The following is a 14,786-nucleotide window of genomic DNA, read 5'->3' as shown; positions in this document are numbered from 1 at the left end:
CTTCAGACAGACAATGTATGAGATTTCAATGAGTTTTCATTATATTCGCTGACAAAGTACTTTGTTAACTCAGAGTGAAGGTTGTTCAGTGCTATCTCGTGATGTTTCAGAATGCTGAGTTCAGCAAAACTCAAGCTTCTGAAAACCAATGAAATAAAAAGGGATAGTGGGTGCCATGCACTACCTGAGCTAAATGTGGAGTGACTGAGATACTTTGGGGTTGGATCAAAGCCACGGTTGGACTCCCACGTATGCACAAAAGAAAACACTATTAGAATCTGTCAACCTTAAGAAAATGCAGGTTTTTTTTCAAGAGGGCTCTATCTCGTGAACTGCTTTGCCAGATGATCCCAAATTTGAATTACACGTCTTATTCCATACCTCCTGATGCACACCAAATGCCAAGACAATCCAAGTAACCAAGCAAATTTTAGAATACTTAGAAAAGTTATCCAGTAAGCAACTCTTAATATTAACTATAGCAGAACTGCCACTCCACTACAGTGGGAAATTTGTAATAATTACATTATTAATATAATTTGGGACAAGAAAGTAGTCGGACACTAGGTGCTAAATTTCTTTAAGGACATATTTTTCAATTAACTCAAACCAATTTACCCCTAAATTCTCAGAAAATTCATTCCACACAAGTGTAAGAGCTATAATTTTGGGGAAGATATGCTGTATTCTTTATTTAAAACAACAGTTTTATCCTGGTTTTAAGTGCAAAGATCAATTAATCTAACTTTGGAACAGCACTTCCACAACTGTATGTGAGTGCGCGCATGCACATTATAAAAGTGTACACATTAAAAGAGTGTTAAAATTACAAAATCAAGCACTCAGAATTAGAAAATGTTACAATTTAGGTTGATTGTTCAACTTTAATTCTGACCCATCGGACATTTAGCTTTATTCAAGTAAAGTCTTTATACTACATGATCACAAACTATTTTTCCACGGTACAGGAGAAAGCCATTGCAGCAGATCTGTCTCATCTGGAGGTTTATGGGTGTGGCTGCTTCAGAAGAATGCAAGAGACTTAGCAGGGCCTAGGACAGAAATAGGCAAACTTTCTGGGTGGGGAAATTTTATGCAGGGCCATGAACGTAGGGCTGGGGCAGGGCTGCAGGAGGGAGTGCGGGGTGTGGGAGGGGGTGCAGTGTGCAGGAAGGGGCTCAGGGCAAGGGGTTGGAGTGCAGGAGGGGGCTCATGCCAGGGGGTTGGGATAGAGGAGGGGTGCGGCAGGGGTCTCAGGGCAGGGGGTTGGAGTGCAGGGTGCAGGCTCCAGCCCAGCGCCACTTACCTCAAGTGGCTCCGGAGTGGTAGGCTCCCTACCTGCCCTGGCCCTGCACCACTCCCAAAAGTGGCCACCATGTCCAGCAGTGGTTCCTGGGGCTGGGATGGGGCAGGCAGCTCTGCCGCACGCTGCCCTCACCTGCGGGTACCACCCCCAAAACTCCCATTGGCTGCGATTCCCCGTTGCCAGCCAATGGGAACTGCGGGGGAGAGTGCCTGTAGGCAAAAGCAGAGCACAGAGCCCTCTGCCCCCCCACCCCTAAGAGCTGCAAGGACGTGGTGCCAGCCGCTTCCGGGAGTGGCACAAGGCCAGGGCAGGCAGGGAGCCCCCCTTAGCCCCGTTGAGCCATGGGGCTGGCAATCCCGTGGGCTGGATTGAAAGCCCTGACAGGCTGGATCCGGCCCGCAGGCGGTAGTTTGCCCTTGCCTGCCCTAGGAGTACGCACAGTGCAAGTGACACATGAAAATTAAGAATAAAAATCTGTAAACATTCTACTGCACATGTACAAAGCAGTATTGACAACCTCTAGTTTTAAAAAAATCATGAGTCATGTCCCAAAAAAGTCAGACTGGCTTAAAAATCATGAGATTTTAAAAAATAATAACTGTCTTACTTGCTTTCCAATTTTTGAACCTTTAGGACTCACATTTATCAGCTTTTCTCTGCATCCATGAGGCTAGAAACATTCTCTTTTAAAAATGAGAGTTGATATTCTCATGAAATTGTATTACTTCAAGTCCTGGGGCTTGAAAACTCCAAAAGCTCAAAAACACGTCTCTTTCACCAACAGCAGTTGGTCCAATAAAATATATTACCTCACACACCTTGTCTCTAGAGATAGAACTGGTGAGACAAGTGGTGGTCCAGGAAGGTCCCGTCCTAGGTCTTCACAAGGATGGTGTGAGTAAACGATTGTCCTGATACTGATATAAGGACAATTCTGTACTGTTTACCTACTTGTTTGGCTTGGAGCACTTGTGCTTTTACTAATTCTGTTAATAAAGCCATTGCAAATTCAAAAGGATGAGCATTTCTCTCATGCATGTCAGGGTTCCCAAATTAATAGTAACTCTTAAGTCCAGGCCTTATCATGGGACGAGAACTTGTCAAACCACAGAGTGTTAACTGGGAATTCTGAAGTAATTTCAATTTAATTAATATACAACCAACAAAAGTAAGAACCAACTGAAAACAAAGGATTACAATGGGAAGGGTTATGCAACTTTAATACACATATCACTACCACTCCAAGTATGATAAATATATAGCTAATCAAAAATTAGAAATTCAACATTTGAAACATTCTGACATTTTGTCCTTAAGGATACTTCTGTCTTGTACTAAGGCATTACATCACCTACATGATCTCCCGCAAACTCTCACATTTGAACCCGTTACATTTCCCACCCATCACCAACATGTTGAGTCTCCCTCTCCCAGCCAAAAACTGAACACTTCCCTCCAGAATCAGCATAGGCACCAACTAGAGCCATGTTCTCAAACTTTTGTACTGGTGACCCCTTTCACATAACAAACCTCTGAGTGCGACCCTCCCTTATAAATTAAAACCACTTTTTTAGATATTTAACACCATTATGAATGCTGGAGACAAAGCAGGGTTTGGGGTGAAGGCTGACAGCTCGCAAGCCCCCTGTAATAACCTCGCAACCCCCTAAGGGATCCCCAGTTTGAGAACCCGTGAACTAGAGAACTGCTGAAGAACATGCCGAGTGATTTCCAGCGTTTAAGTCTCATGCCTCTACCAAATTTCCAGCTCTTGCCCATGAAAGTTAGCATAAGGTATGAACTCAAACATTGATCCCACAGCCTTCTACTCCTGTGGGAATTCTGTGCCACTGCACACATGCAGAATACATGTCCCCCAAAGATTTCTTTGCTTCCCTGCAGAAAAATGACTTCTAATGGGGAAGTAAAAGGAAGCCGCAAGAGAGGTCACGTGCCCCTCCCCAGCACTGCCGGTACATTGTTTCGGGCGCCTGAAGCAGCCAGCAGAGAGTTAAATCACCACAGGGGGTAGGGCTGGTGATGCCACAGCCAATGACAGGCTCAGCTGCTAGTCCCAGCTGGGCAGGGGACAGGGAGAATGGAATTCCCTCTTCCCCTGTAAGGAGTGTCAGGGTCAATGCCAGGTCAGACCCACTCCCAGAAATCTCCCTGCCTGTGCACTCCCCCAATTCCCCGCTTCCTGCCCGCATCATGCCTCAGCTACGGGGGGAGGAGTCACTGTACAGGGAGCTGCTCCATACATCCAACCCCTATGCATCTGGACCCCCCCTCATGCTCAGATCCCCCTGCACCCAAACTCCCACCCCGATGAGCCTCACCCCATGCATCCAGAGCCTCTCTGCATCCAGACCGCGCCCTCCTTCCCGCCAAGCTCCACCAACCCTGCATCTGGATCTCCACCCCTGCACCCAGACCAACCCCCACCTGGACCACCCAGATGAGCCCCCCTTACCCAACCCAACCCCCCCATCCCACTGAGCCCCAACCAGCTGCACCCACACCCCCACCCCACCAAGCCCCACTCCCCCAGCACCCAGACCCAGCCACCAAGCCCTATTCGCCCCACACTCAAATCCCCCCACACCCCGCTGAGCTCCAATCACCTTCACCTGGACTTCTCCCAGAGTCCTATTCCCCCAGAACCCCCATACAAGCCCCTGTGCATCCAGATCCCCCACACATCCCTTCCCAAGCTGCCCGCATCCAGATTGCCCCACACAGAACCTTTTCACTCCACACACTAAACCCCTCCACATTTGGATCCTGCTGCGCTGAGCCTGCTTGCCCCCACACCTGGATTGGGGGCCTGCGTTGGGAGTACGTATGAGACTCTGGCCCTCTCAATTGATATCTTGGTGCATCTGGCACAGAGGGGCAGGCCCCAGGGTATTTCTGGGGCAGGCCAGGCACTTGTGCTGTATCAGGGTCATATGAAGCCTCACCGCCAGCCCATGTCCTGGGGTGTAAGGGAGGACTGCAGGGTGGGCTTCCACCTCTGTGCAGCCAGCGGCCTGTGCTCCGCTCTGCCATCCTGGAGCCTCCACATTTATTTATTGACAAATAAAATATGCAGATTTTTTAAAATATTGTGTGCAGAATTTTTATTCTTTTTGTACCAAAATTTTAATTTTTTTGATACAGAATTCCCTCAGGAGTAGGCTTTTGAATCACATAATAGATCTTGGTAACTGCAGTTCAACAAACAACATTTGTCATCCAACAACTACTGAACTGAAAATGAAAATGAAAATATTTTTCATAAAAATTCAGTTTTATCATAGAATAATTCCCAAAACTGAAGGAACGATTTAAGAAAATCCTAAAAGGAAGATGCGGGAATGGCTGAGGGTACGTCTACACTAGAAATGTAAGTCGACCTATATTAGGTTGACTTACAGCCACCACAGTAATTACTGTGGTGGTACATGTCCACACTACCCTCCATGGGTCAGTGGAGCACTTCCACAGACCTATGAGGGCCAGTGTGGAGAGATGAGAGCCCGGTTTCTCAGCTCCACTGGCAGCTCCCTGCTGGGAGCCCGGCTGCCCTACAGGCTGCCGGCAGGATCTCGGCAGGCCGCCCTCCCACCTCCGCTCCCCGTTCCCTGCTGGGAGCGCAGAAGCCACCGTAAGGTGCCTGGGGCTTCGCACCTCCCCATTTTCCGCCGGGCACCAGGGGAAGCTGCCTTGAGGGTTATGGTGAAGAGAGAACTCTAGTAGCCACTTATTTTGGACTTTTGCTGATGTCCAAATGCTGACAGTATATCATAGCCCAAATTTTTCATTCCGAATGTGGCACTTTTAGAATGATTTCTTATACCATTAGGTCAATAATAAGAAAGGTTTTTGCTAAGTCCAGAAACATCTTTCACAGTTTACTGCCATGAAAACATATTGCTATATTGGAAAACTGAGGGTCCTTTAGAAGAGGCAGCATTTGAGTGAAAATTCTTGATATATATAGCAATAAGATACTAGAAAAACAGATTAGGGAAGTCAACTTTTATGCAAGTACAGTTTTAAGCTTTCCTTTCACATTTATTTAATGTAACTTCTTAAACAATTTGAGTCTATCTATTACTATATAATTTAACCATTTCTCACTCCTGTAACATACCAGATTCCATACGACTGTAGTTATATATCTTTTTTAGAGACGTCTGAATGAAAAAATTGTTAGACAATGGCATACTGTGCATTCAAAATAAGGAATTTTTAAAACCTTTTATCAGGATTTACAGATTATACAGTGCCTGAAAGAAAAAAAAACCTCACACATTAACTGTTGGCACATGGAAAGATCTCTAGCAAAGGACCTAAATGATAATTTTCAGCAGAATGTAAGCTTTCACCTAAATCATTTCTATGAAGCCTTTATGGCTGCAGAGAGACACTTACAAATGTTAAATGAACCAGTGTTATCTTCCTGAGTTTGCTGACAGTTCCAGAATCTACATTCCTTTTCATAGTTTTCTCAAGCAACAGAGAAAAACGTACCAGACACTAGCCAGACTGATTCCCTTCTAGGATTCAGTTCTCCCAGCAAATACTACTAAGTTCCCTATTCTTTAAAATATGTTATCTTAAAAATATACCTTTTAGCCTAGTCTAGACAAGCCTTAAAGGTCCAAGGCAATACAATACAGAACAAAATGAGATGTGGTCTTACATCAAACATTTATAGCAATTTTCCTAGTTTTCAGTGACGTTCCTTTCCAGCTACATCACATATACTCTCCTCTCTCCTACTCCCCAGATTAATTTAGACAAATTTATAGTACATTGGTAAATTTTCAAAAGTGCTTTAAGTCTCATTTTCAAAATGAATTTAAGCACTTAGGAGCCTAAGTCCAATTGACTTTCAATGAGACTTAGATGCTTATGTATCTTTTTGGAAATGGGACGTGGATGCTTTTCAAAATTTTACCCTACCGTTTTTGAATAGCTCTATAAAAGTGGAAAATATGTTCAGGAAACAGTAATTCCAATTATTGATCTGAAGTATCCGGATTCCATTTAAAAAACCAGACATTACCATAATTTTATTTTGTTAGACCAATAGTTCTCAAATTGTGGGTCAGGACCCCAAAGTGGATGGCAACTCCATTTTAATGAGGTCAAAAGGGCCAGCTTTTGACTTGCTGGGACCTGGAGGTGAAGCTGAAGCCTGAGCTCCACCCCATCCCTGGACGGCGGGGTTCAGTATTTGGGCTCCATTCCACCCTTCTCTCCCCCGCCCCACCCCTACTCCTCCCCGGGGTCATGTAGTAATTTTGTTGTCAGAAGGGGGCTGCGGTGCAATGAAGTTTGAGGACCACTGAGTTAGACATATCAAGTACGTCTTAAAAAATAGGCAATCACAAAAGCCTATACTTCTGAGTGACATTTTCTGATATTTGTAAGCTACTGTGCTTACAATTAAGAAATTTAATCTTGATTGTAAAAGTAACTATTACAACAGGATACTCTTGGGAAAAACAGAAAGCATTAAAAAAAACAATTGAATTGCTAATTTTCTGCATACGTTTTCATTTATTTTGTGTGTTATTTAACAGGAACTCAGCCCATATGCCAAATTTTCTTTCCACTCAATCCCACAATAGTCATATCTGTTAAATATATACACCCAACTCATCCTTCATATAAAAACCACAATGTGAAAGATTAGAATTAGGGTTCTACTACAGGATCAAGTAGGAGAAGATGGACTATTCAGGAGAAAAATTTTCAGACACAAATATCTTATGATAAGCAAATGTGGCAAAGTGCTGAAAAGCACTTGAAAAATTGATTTGTGCACAAGTTACGTATCTGAGGTTTATCCTGAATGTATTGATCTTTTTAAGTACTGTCAAGTGCACAAGAGAAGAAAAAAGCAAAAATATGCTCATTAATAATTGCATGTAATAAAATGTCTCAAGACACTTTAAAAACAAGAAACTCATGTTTACAGAACACTTTTTTCTGAATTGATAAGCAGCTCATGTGATGCAACAGTGACATCTGCTGGATGGGAATTGCCCATTCATATTATGTTGAGCCCACTGCAAAAGACTTGCTGGAGAGTCAAAAACCGAGAGAGATTGTGATCTTCCCTTAATATTTTAAGTTGTAATATAATTATTTAACAGAGAAAATAATTATTTAACAGAGAAAGTGACTGTAGTACCATTTGCTAAATTAACTTCACTTCAGTGCTAAAATTCATGAACTGAAAAGCTAGGACAGGCAACACTATTAAATTGCTTCAGTTGGAAGTCAGAAAGATAGGAGTTGGCATCAGAGGTACTGAACTCATTAAGGTTTGGACAATTAAACACTTTTTTTCTTTTGGCTGGAGGAGAGGAAGAGGGGGACTTCCTCTTGCTGTGTTATGAAGTGTGGAAAGAGGAAAAACAGACATTCACATTCAAACAAATATTTTCTTTTGTCATTTCTCTTTGGAACCATTTTAATAAACTGTTACTATTTCTAAACCAGAAATCCAGGATGAAAGACAAATTATCCTGAGCACTCACAAATCCAAGCATAAATTTGGTGTAAGAGAGCATTATTCAAGTTGCTACCACAATAACCTAATTGAGGGGCACCAAATATACAAGAACCAAGTGAAAAGCAATCCACAACAGCAAGAAAAACAATGCAGCAAAGGAACACAAGCTCAGAAAAGAAGACAGCTTTTAAAAACATCCCCCAGAGAAAAAAGCGAGGAACAGGAAAAGCACCAACTTAAGGAGGTGTTGAATGTGTAACAGATAGAATCCTAGAGACAATTGGCGAGATTATAGCCCCTGCCCAATTCCAGCAACAAACAGGGAGCTGTAAAGAGGCCATAGCAGCCTGGGCAATAACCCCTGCTCTTTTTCAGCCCCTGGCATGGGTGTTTTTTTGTAGCAGGAGGGAGAAGTGGCCATAGCATTCAGCACTACAGACGTTGATACTCCTGGGGGAATTCTGTGGGACTGCGTGCCCTCAGAAAACGCCCCACCCCCACCAGAATTTCTGTGCTTCCCTGCAGAAAACATGGGTGCAGTTCGGGGGACCCAAACAGAGGCGAGGCATGGGGGGGCACACAGGGTTATGTGCCACTACCATCCCTCTCATTTCTGCAAGGGCAGAGCTGCTCAGCTGAAGGAGGCTGAATCTCAGCTGTGCTGACTCTGCAGCTGAACACTGCCTCCTGGGTCCTAGTGCCAGTTGTGATCCCCTTCTGTGTAGTAGGAGCCTTCCTGTTTTCTGTGCAACAGTGAGTGCCTGCGGTGGGGCTGGGGAAATGAGGGAAGGTGGCTGATGGGATGGGGGGAAAAGGCAGTGGGGAAGGAAGGGGTGGTGGAATAGGGCAGGGGGCGGGGAATGTGGGAGTGAGGGGAGGGGAATGGGGCAGAGAGAGATGAAATGGGGAAGAAAAAGGGATAGGGGAATTCCCCTGGCAGCAGCTAGGGCTCTCCCATTAAGCAGGCCCATCGACCCCTCACCCTGACAAGCCCTATCCCCCCCTACACCTGGAACCCCCTATGAGCCCCCCACACCCAGACCCCCACCCCATTGAGCCCCAACGAGCTGCACCTGGACCCCCAACCCATCAAGCCCCACTCCTCCAACACCCAGACCCCCACACCGAGCCCCATACACCCAGATCCCCATCTCCCCACACACACATCCCACTGAGCCCCAACCACCTTCACCTGGATCCCCTGCAGAGTCCCATTGCCCCTGCACCCAGAACCCCCAATGAGCCCCTGTGCATCTAGATCTCCCACTAAGCTGCCCACACCCAGACTGCCCCACACAGAAGCCTCTCTCCCCATACCTGGATCCCCCACACTAAGCCCCTCCACACTTGGATCCTGCTGGGTTGAACCTGCCCACCTACACCTGGTGCACCTGCCAAAGCGGGGCAGGGCCCCAGGTTGTTTCTGGAGCAGGCCCAGCCCTTGCACTGTGTCAGGGTCAGATGCAGCCTCACTGCCGAGTCCCTGTACTGGGGAGGTGGGGGCTTCAGGGTGATCTCCCACCTCAATTCATCCTGTGGCCTGTACTCCCCACTGCCATGCTGGAGCCACATTTATTTATTGCCAAATAAAATTTGCAGAATTTTAAAATATTGTGCATGTAATTTTTATTTTTTGGCTCAGAATTCCCTCTGGAGTAATTCTAGGCTGCTGAACAGCCCACAGGAAGCCATGGGGAGTCAGCTGTAAGACCTCCATGTCAAGTAGAAGCCAGGTGGTACCTTCTGTGTTCTTGAGAGGGCCAAATGCTGTGCTGTGCCTATGTCAGGAAGAGAAGTGATGACACTGCTAGAGAGACAACATTGGCATCTACTTACTTTGACAGACAAAAGGAAAAGGAGAAATCACAATCTCTCCTAGAATAGGGGATATGAAGTGCTGCAAAAAAGACAAGTAAGTACATACTTATCAAGCTTAAGCAGCTAGACTACTATGCTTGCAACATATCCAGGTGCTGTACAAACAATTAAATCTGCTTTAGAGGAAGCCTATTACCCAGTCTAGCAGCTAGAACTAGTATTGCTTAGATCAGCAACTGGAAGAAAAGATGTTATAGTCAGCCCTGGTGTGAACATACATTAGTTCTTGGTATGCCCAAGTCCTTTTTCCCAGACCTGGGGAAGAATGGAGGGGCCTAACGAAGTTCAGTGAGTCACCTTCTCATTTTCCAGAAAACTCTTCAACTATAAAATAGGGGTTGTTGTCTTCCCTGTGGCCCCAGCAGGTCTCCCATTCTTTTCACCTCCAACACCACAAGATGATTATGGTTACTTCCTCCAAAAGGCCACTATTAAAAATAGTTGTGTGTACAAATATATAGAATATTGTTATTCTTAATCTATTCACAAAGCAAACATGCCTTAGTCAGTCTTACTACCGGTTACATTTTTTTTGAGAGCATGCAGCAGAGATCCCTGGAGCTTTTTCGTCTGAGAACCCTTTAAGAACGATATCTTTAGAAAACTGGTGTTGTAGTTGATGCTCTGCGACAATATGTATTTTAATTGCATACCACTCAGCTGCCTTCCTCTGCAAAGAAATTATGGTTATGTAACTTCTTATTCTTTTCCTGTTTTAGTAGTTTGTTGCAAGTAAGAAAAGAAGTGAAGATTATTTTCAGTGTTCCAGTTACCTCAGCAGGAATAGCGTGGAGCCAGCTCTGGTAGAATCAATAGAATAGAAATTTAGATTTATGGGAGTTCCCACAAAGCCCAAGCACAGACCCAAGATTATTAATTTATTTAAATAATTTGTGGTGAGCAATAATTGGTGTTTCTTATTGATTCTCCACAAATATGTAAATAAGATTGCATCCTAGATGACGGATGTGTTAATTAACATATCTTGATATCCTTTTTGCTATATAAAAAGATTTTTTTAAAGCTACCTTGTAGACTTCTTAAAGCACCTCATGGCAAGAACTGTACCCTTCATAAATTTAGCATAGAGCTCACAGACTTTAGAATGCTATCAACTTTGAACCAAACAATCCAAAATGAACCACTTGATCAGTCCAGAAATATTCAAAGGGGCTGGTTCTCAAATGAAAGGTGAACAGCATAAAATTAAAGTTAATAAACTGAACCGCTTTTACACCCTAAGATAGTATGTTTCAGACATTTATCTCTGAAACACCTTCCCTGACTAACAGGGAGTTTTCTAAAAAAAAAAAAAAAATCTCCCTTGAAATATGTAAAAAGTTTCCAGAGGAAGTTAGAAATGAGATCAAAATAGGGCTTATAATGGAAATCTAGTAGCAAGTTTAATATGGAGTCACACGCAAACAATTCAACTTGTAGCCAATTTACTTTTCCCAGGAGAAGACAATGGATTTTACCACTAAGATAAAGACTGGCACATAAAAATGGAAATATACTATAAATATAAACCTCTTGCCACAGTAGGTTTCCACTTGTTGAGCAGTGCTCCTTATTTAATAAGAACCATTGGTGTAAACCAAAGCAGCTTTATCTCTCTGTGAAAAGAAATCTCAAAGGTATGCGCCTTCCTCCTCACTCAAACTGGTATTTGGCCCTGAAAGATTGGCAATTCCAAATGTAAGATGTCAGCATTGCAGGCCGATAAGAATATGCATTTAAGAATACCCTAGCAGTTGAATTATACAGTCATTGGGTGTTGTATTATGAACTTTTAAGGTCTTGTACGCTGCACAGCTACATAAACTTGCCTCCCTCCCCCCAACAGCTGTATCTTCTCTTAACCTTGTTTGTAATCTCTATGAGGTAGAAACTATTTCTCTGTATATGTTTGGACAGCACAGTGGGGCAACGTTCTTCATTCTCAAATTTCTAAACACAATGCAAACAACAAATGATCTTGAACATGGTCACAGTGTCCATCACTATTCTTGTCCAGAAGAACAGTTTATGTAGTCCCTGTGCAAAAGGCATTCCTATTAGTCACCTTAGATACAGCAAGGAAAATACAAAAATGCTGCCACATCTTCACCAACTGGTTCAGAACAGCCAATTCCAGAAAGATCAGCTTGAGAATCCAGCCTACATTATCTACTATTCAAACTATATTGTGACTATAATATCCCACTATTAGTAGTAGAAGTAGTACTAGCAGCTACAAGCCCATGTTGTCACACAGGTGAGGCAGCTGGGCCAAGTGATCCACCATCTGTGAAGTCCCCCTCCTATAATCAATGACACTGCTACGTGCAAATCAGGAGTAGAGTAAGGGTGGTGATTGGTTGAGTTACCTCTGACATCACAGTGGTCCAAGACTCAAAGTCAAAATGGCTGAGAACTTAAAAACAGGACAGTAACAGACCATGCATCTTGGTGATGATCAACTCTGGTGATATTCGGGACAAAAAGAGCTCTCAACCACGCTCATAGCTGTTTCCCTCACTTCACACTTATTCAACAGATATTGTAGGCTTCAGTGTGACATAGTGTGTGACAATCCTGGAAGCTTATTGTACAGATTACTGTACTGTATAGGAGAGCTACTGGATCGGGACCCCAAAATGCCTCCCTTATTTAACTCCTGATATAGTGCTGGGAGTCCTAAAAAAATCTGTACCCACATCTACGCCTAAAAAGAAACTATCCTGTAAGACATATATAGTTATACATGGTTTCATATTATATTATGATAGCAACCCCAGGTAAATTTTAGGTATATGGTTTGGTAGACAAGAATAATGGTGAAATTTAAGTTTATTTGTGGAACCTTAATTGTGAATTTCCACATCATCAAAATGACCCAAAATTGGAACAGAAAGGGTGTAGGTCATAGATTTCGAGACATCTCCCTGATCTCTAATTTCCTACATCGATCGTAAATCTGACACATACACCTACAGTACAAGTTCTAGACAAATAGAATATAAGAGTAACCATAAAATATCCAAAAGAGCCTTTAATGTTTTCAAATGACTGTCATTACTAAGACTTTCAGATAGCCACTGTTCAGTGCCTACCACAAAAATCTAGTAAACATGACTAGACTGGGTAACACAGTCCTTAAAAGAAACACAACACAGACCAAATTGTAAGTGCCAAAGTATGAATAAACTAGTTCATTAATGAGTTATTTGGCTTTTTCACATCCCTTCCAGTTGTCTTATTTATAACTTCCAGGCACATTTCTTCCCTCCTATCAGTTATATATATATTTTTTTTTTAAACAGTGGCGAAACTGTAACAAAATCTACTCTAACATGTAAACAAAGGAAACATACAACTTACTGTGGTGCTACACGCCTCCAATAGCGGTCAATTCCATTTTTAAAGTACAGCACAGCTAACCACCTTACATTTACATCCAGAGTATGATTTGTAAAGATATTCTGTAAAGAAAAAAAGTTAAAACGTTATTTACTTCTTGGTCTGGTCCACAAGTCTCCCAAAGTTAAGACTTCCCCTTTCTTCCAATCATAATGAGTGATACATTTTTCCCCATGTCATCTTTAATGTACATACACAGCAAATTAGACCTGTGTTTCTAAGATCTCATCCAGAAGAACCTTCAATACAGTAAATTGATTTAACTCCATTTAGTTACATCATGGGAAAATAATAGGCTAAGGCTAGCTGGATTTGAATTTTTCTTATTCCTTGGAGTCTAGATAAGTCAAACCTGAAGATTAGACCTCTAAGTGATGCCTCTGAGGATGCAACAACCTTCTCAGATTATCTTATCTTGCCATCCAATACTCAGAGCATGGTGAGGGAGGCAGTATAAGAACATAGATAGATCAACTGATTTAAACAACAAAAAATGGGCATTTTTGATTCATCACCCTCTAAGTATTTTTGCTTTGACTAGAGGAATTAAACAAATGAATCGAGAAAAGTAATATGTACTGTTGGCGTGAAGAACATGGAGGCATTTGTATAAATCTCTGTGTGTGTGTGTTTTATATATATCTGTATCTAGCTATCTGCAGGTTTGGTGGTTATTGTATTGCTGGCTAACAACTGACCGTGGGTTAAATTCTGCAGGAACACAAAACAATAGTTGTAGACAGAATTCAATTGCCTGCCATTCAGTTGCACAATACCTAGTCTCCTTGTCCAACCAATCCCAGCCCTCGCCCACCCAAGCACCTCATCTGATCCCAGTCTCTCCCCAACAACACTGTAACGTTGCACCCCATAATGCTTTATAGAAATATGCTTATAAGTATAAATATGATATAACTGGAATATGTTTTATGCTAGATATGCCATGTAACATATCTTTGCAAAGGTTATGTTCTTCTGCATGTATTCATCCTATTTGTATGCATGTATCATTTTTATATCTGAAGTTATAAGCATTGGCTCTATGCTTGTATTTAAAGTATTTGCTGTAGAAAGCACCTAACGCAGATTTAGTCAACATAGTGTGAAGGGGTTATTCAAGTAAATGGAAGTACTTGGCTAACATTAGATCTTGATAGATGCCAATCCACATCTGAGCTTTCCTGGAAATGTTCGTGTTAACATGTGGGCAATGGCTCAGCCTGTAGAGAACTAAGTCATGCATGGACATGTGACTTGCCCATGTCACTCCAAAACTCCATCTTGTAGCTGTGATTCTACATGGGGGAAGAGAGGAGTTTCCACCCACAAGAGAGAGACTATATAAGCCCCTGGAAATCCCTCCATTTTGTCTTCAGCTGGCTCAGAAGATAGCCTCTCCACCCCAAAGAGATGCCTGAAAGAAACTGGGAAAAAGGACAGTAACTACAGGGGTGTGAGTGATTGCTCGACCCAGACTAGGAGGAAGTCTAGTCTGTAAAAGAAGCTTATTGGAACATCTCTGAGGGTGAGATTTACCTGCATTTAGTTTCTTACTGTATTAGGCTTACACGTGCGTGTTTTATTTTATTTTGCTTGGTAATTCACTTTGTTCTGTCTGTCATTACTTGGAACCACTTAAATCCTACTTTTTACATATAATAAAATCACTTTTTACTTATTAAATTA

At 42.7% G+C, this 14,786-nt stretch overlaps 1 protein-coding gene across 6 annotated transcripts in view; it reads right to left on the bottom strand.

Moving 5' to 3' along the window:
- IPO11 (importin 11) overlaps positions 1-14,786 on the bottom strand; it is a 297,412-nt gene that overhangs the window by 264,699 nt on the left and 17,927 nt on the right. For all 6 annotated transcript variants that reach the window (XM_048851650.2, XM_048851646.2, XM_048851648.2 and 3 more), the window contains exon 4: positions 13,062-13,162. In XM_048851650.2, coding sequence (XP_048707607.1) covers positions 13,062-13,162 — 101 coding nt within the window. The remainder of the gene's footprint in view (positions 1-13,061; positions 13,163-14,786) is intronic.

Source organism: Caretta caretta, chromosome 5 (genome assembly GCF_965140235.1).
Source record: "Caretta caretta isolate rCarCar2 chromosome 5, rCarCar1.hap1, whole genome shotgun sequence".
Taxonomy (NCBI): domain Eukaryota; kingdom Metazoa; phylum Chordata; order Testudines; family Cheloniidae; genus Caretta; species Caretta caretta.
This window is presented reverse-complemented; position numbering and strand designations above follow the sequence as displayed.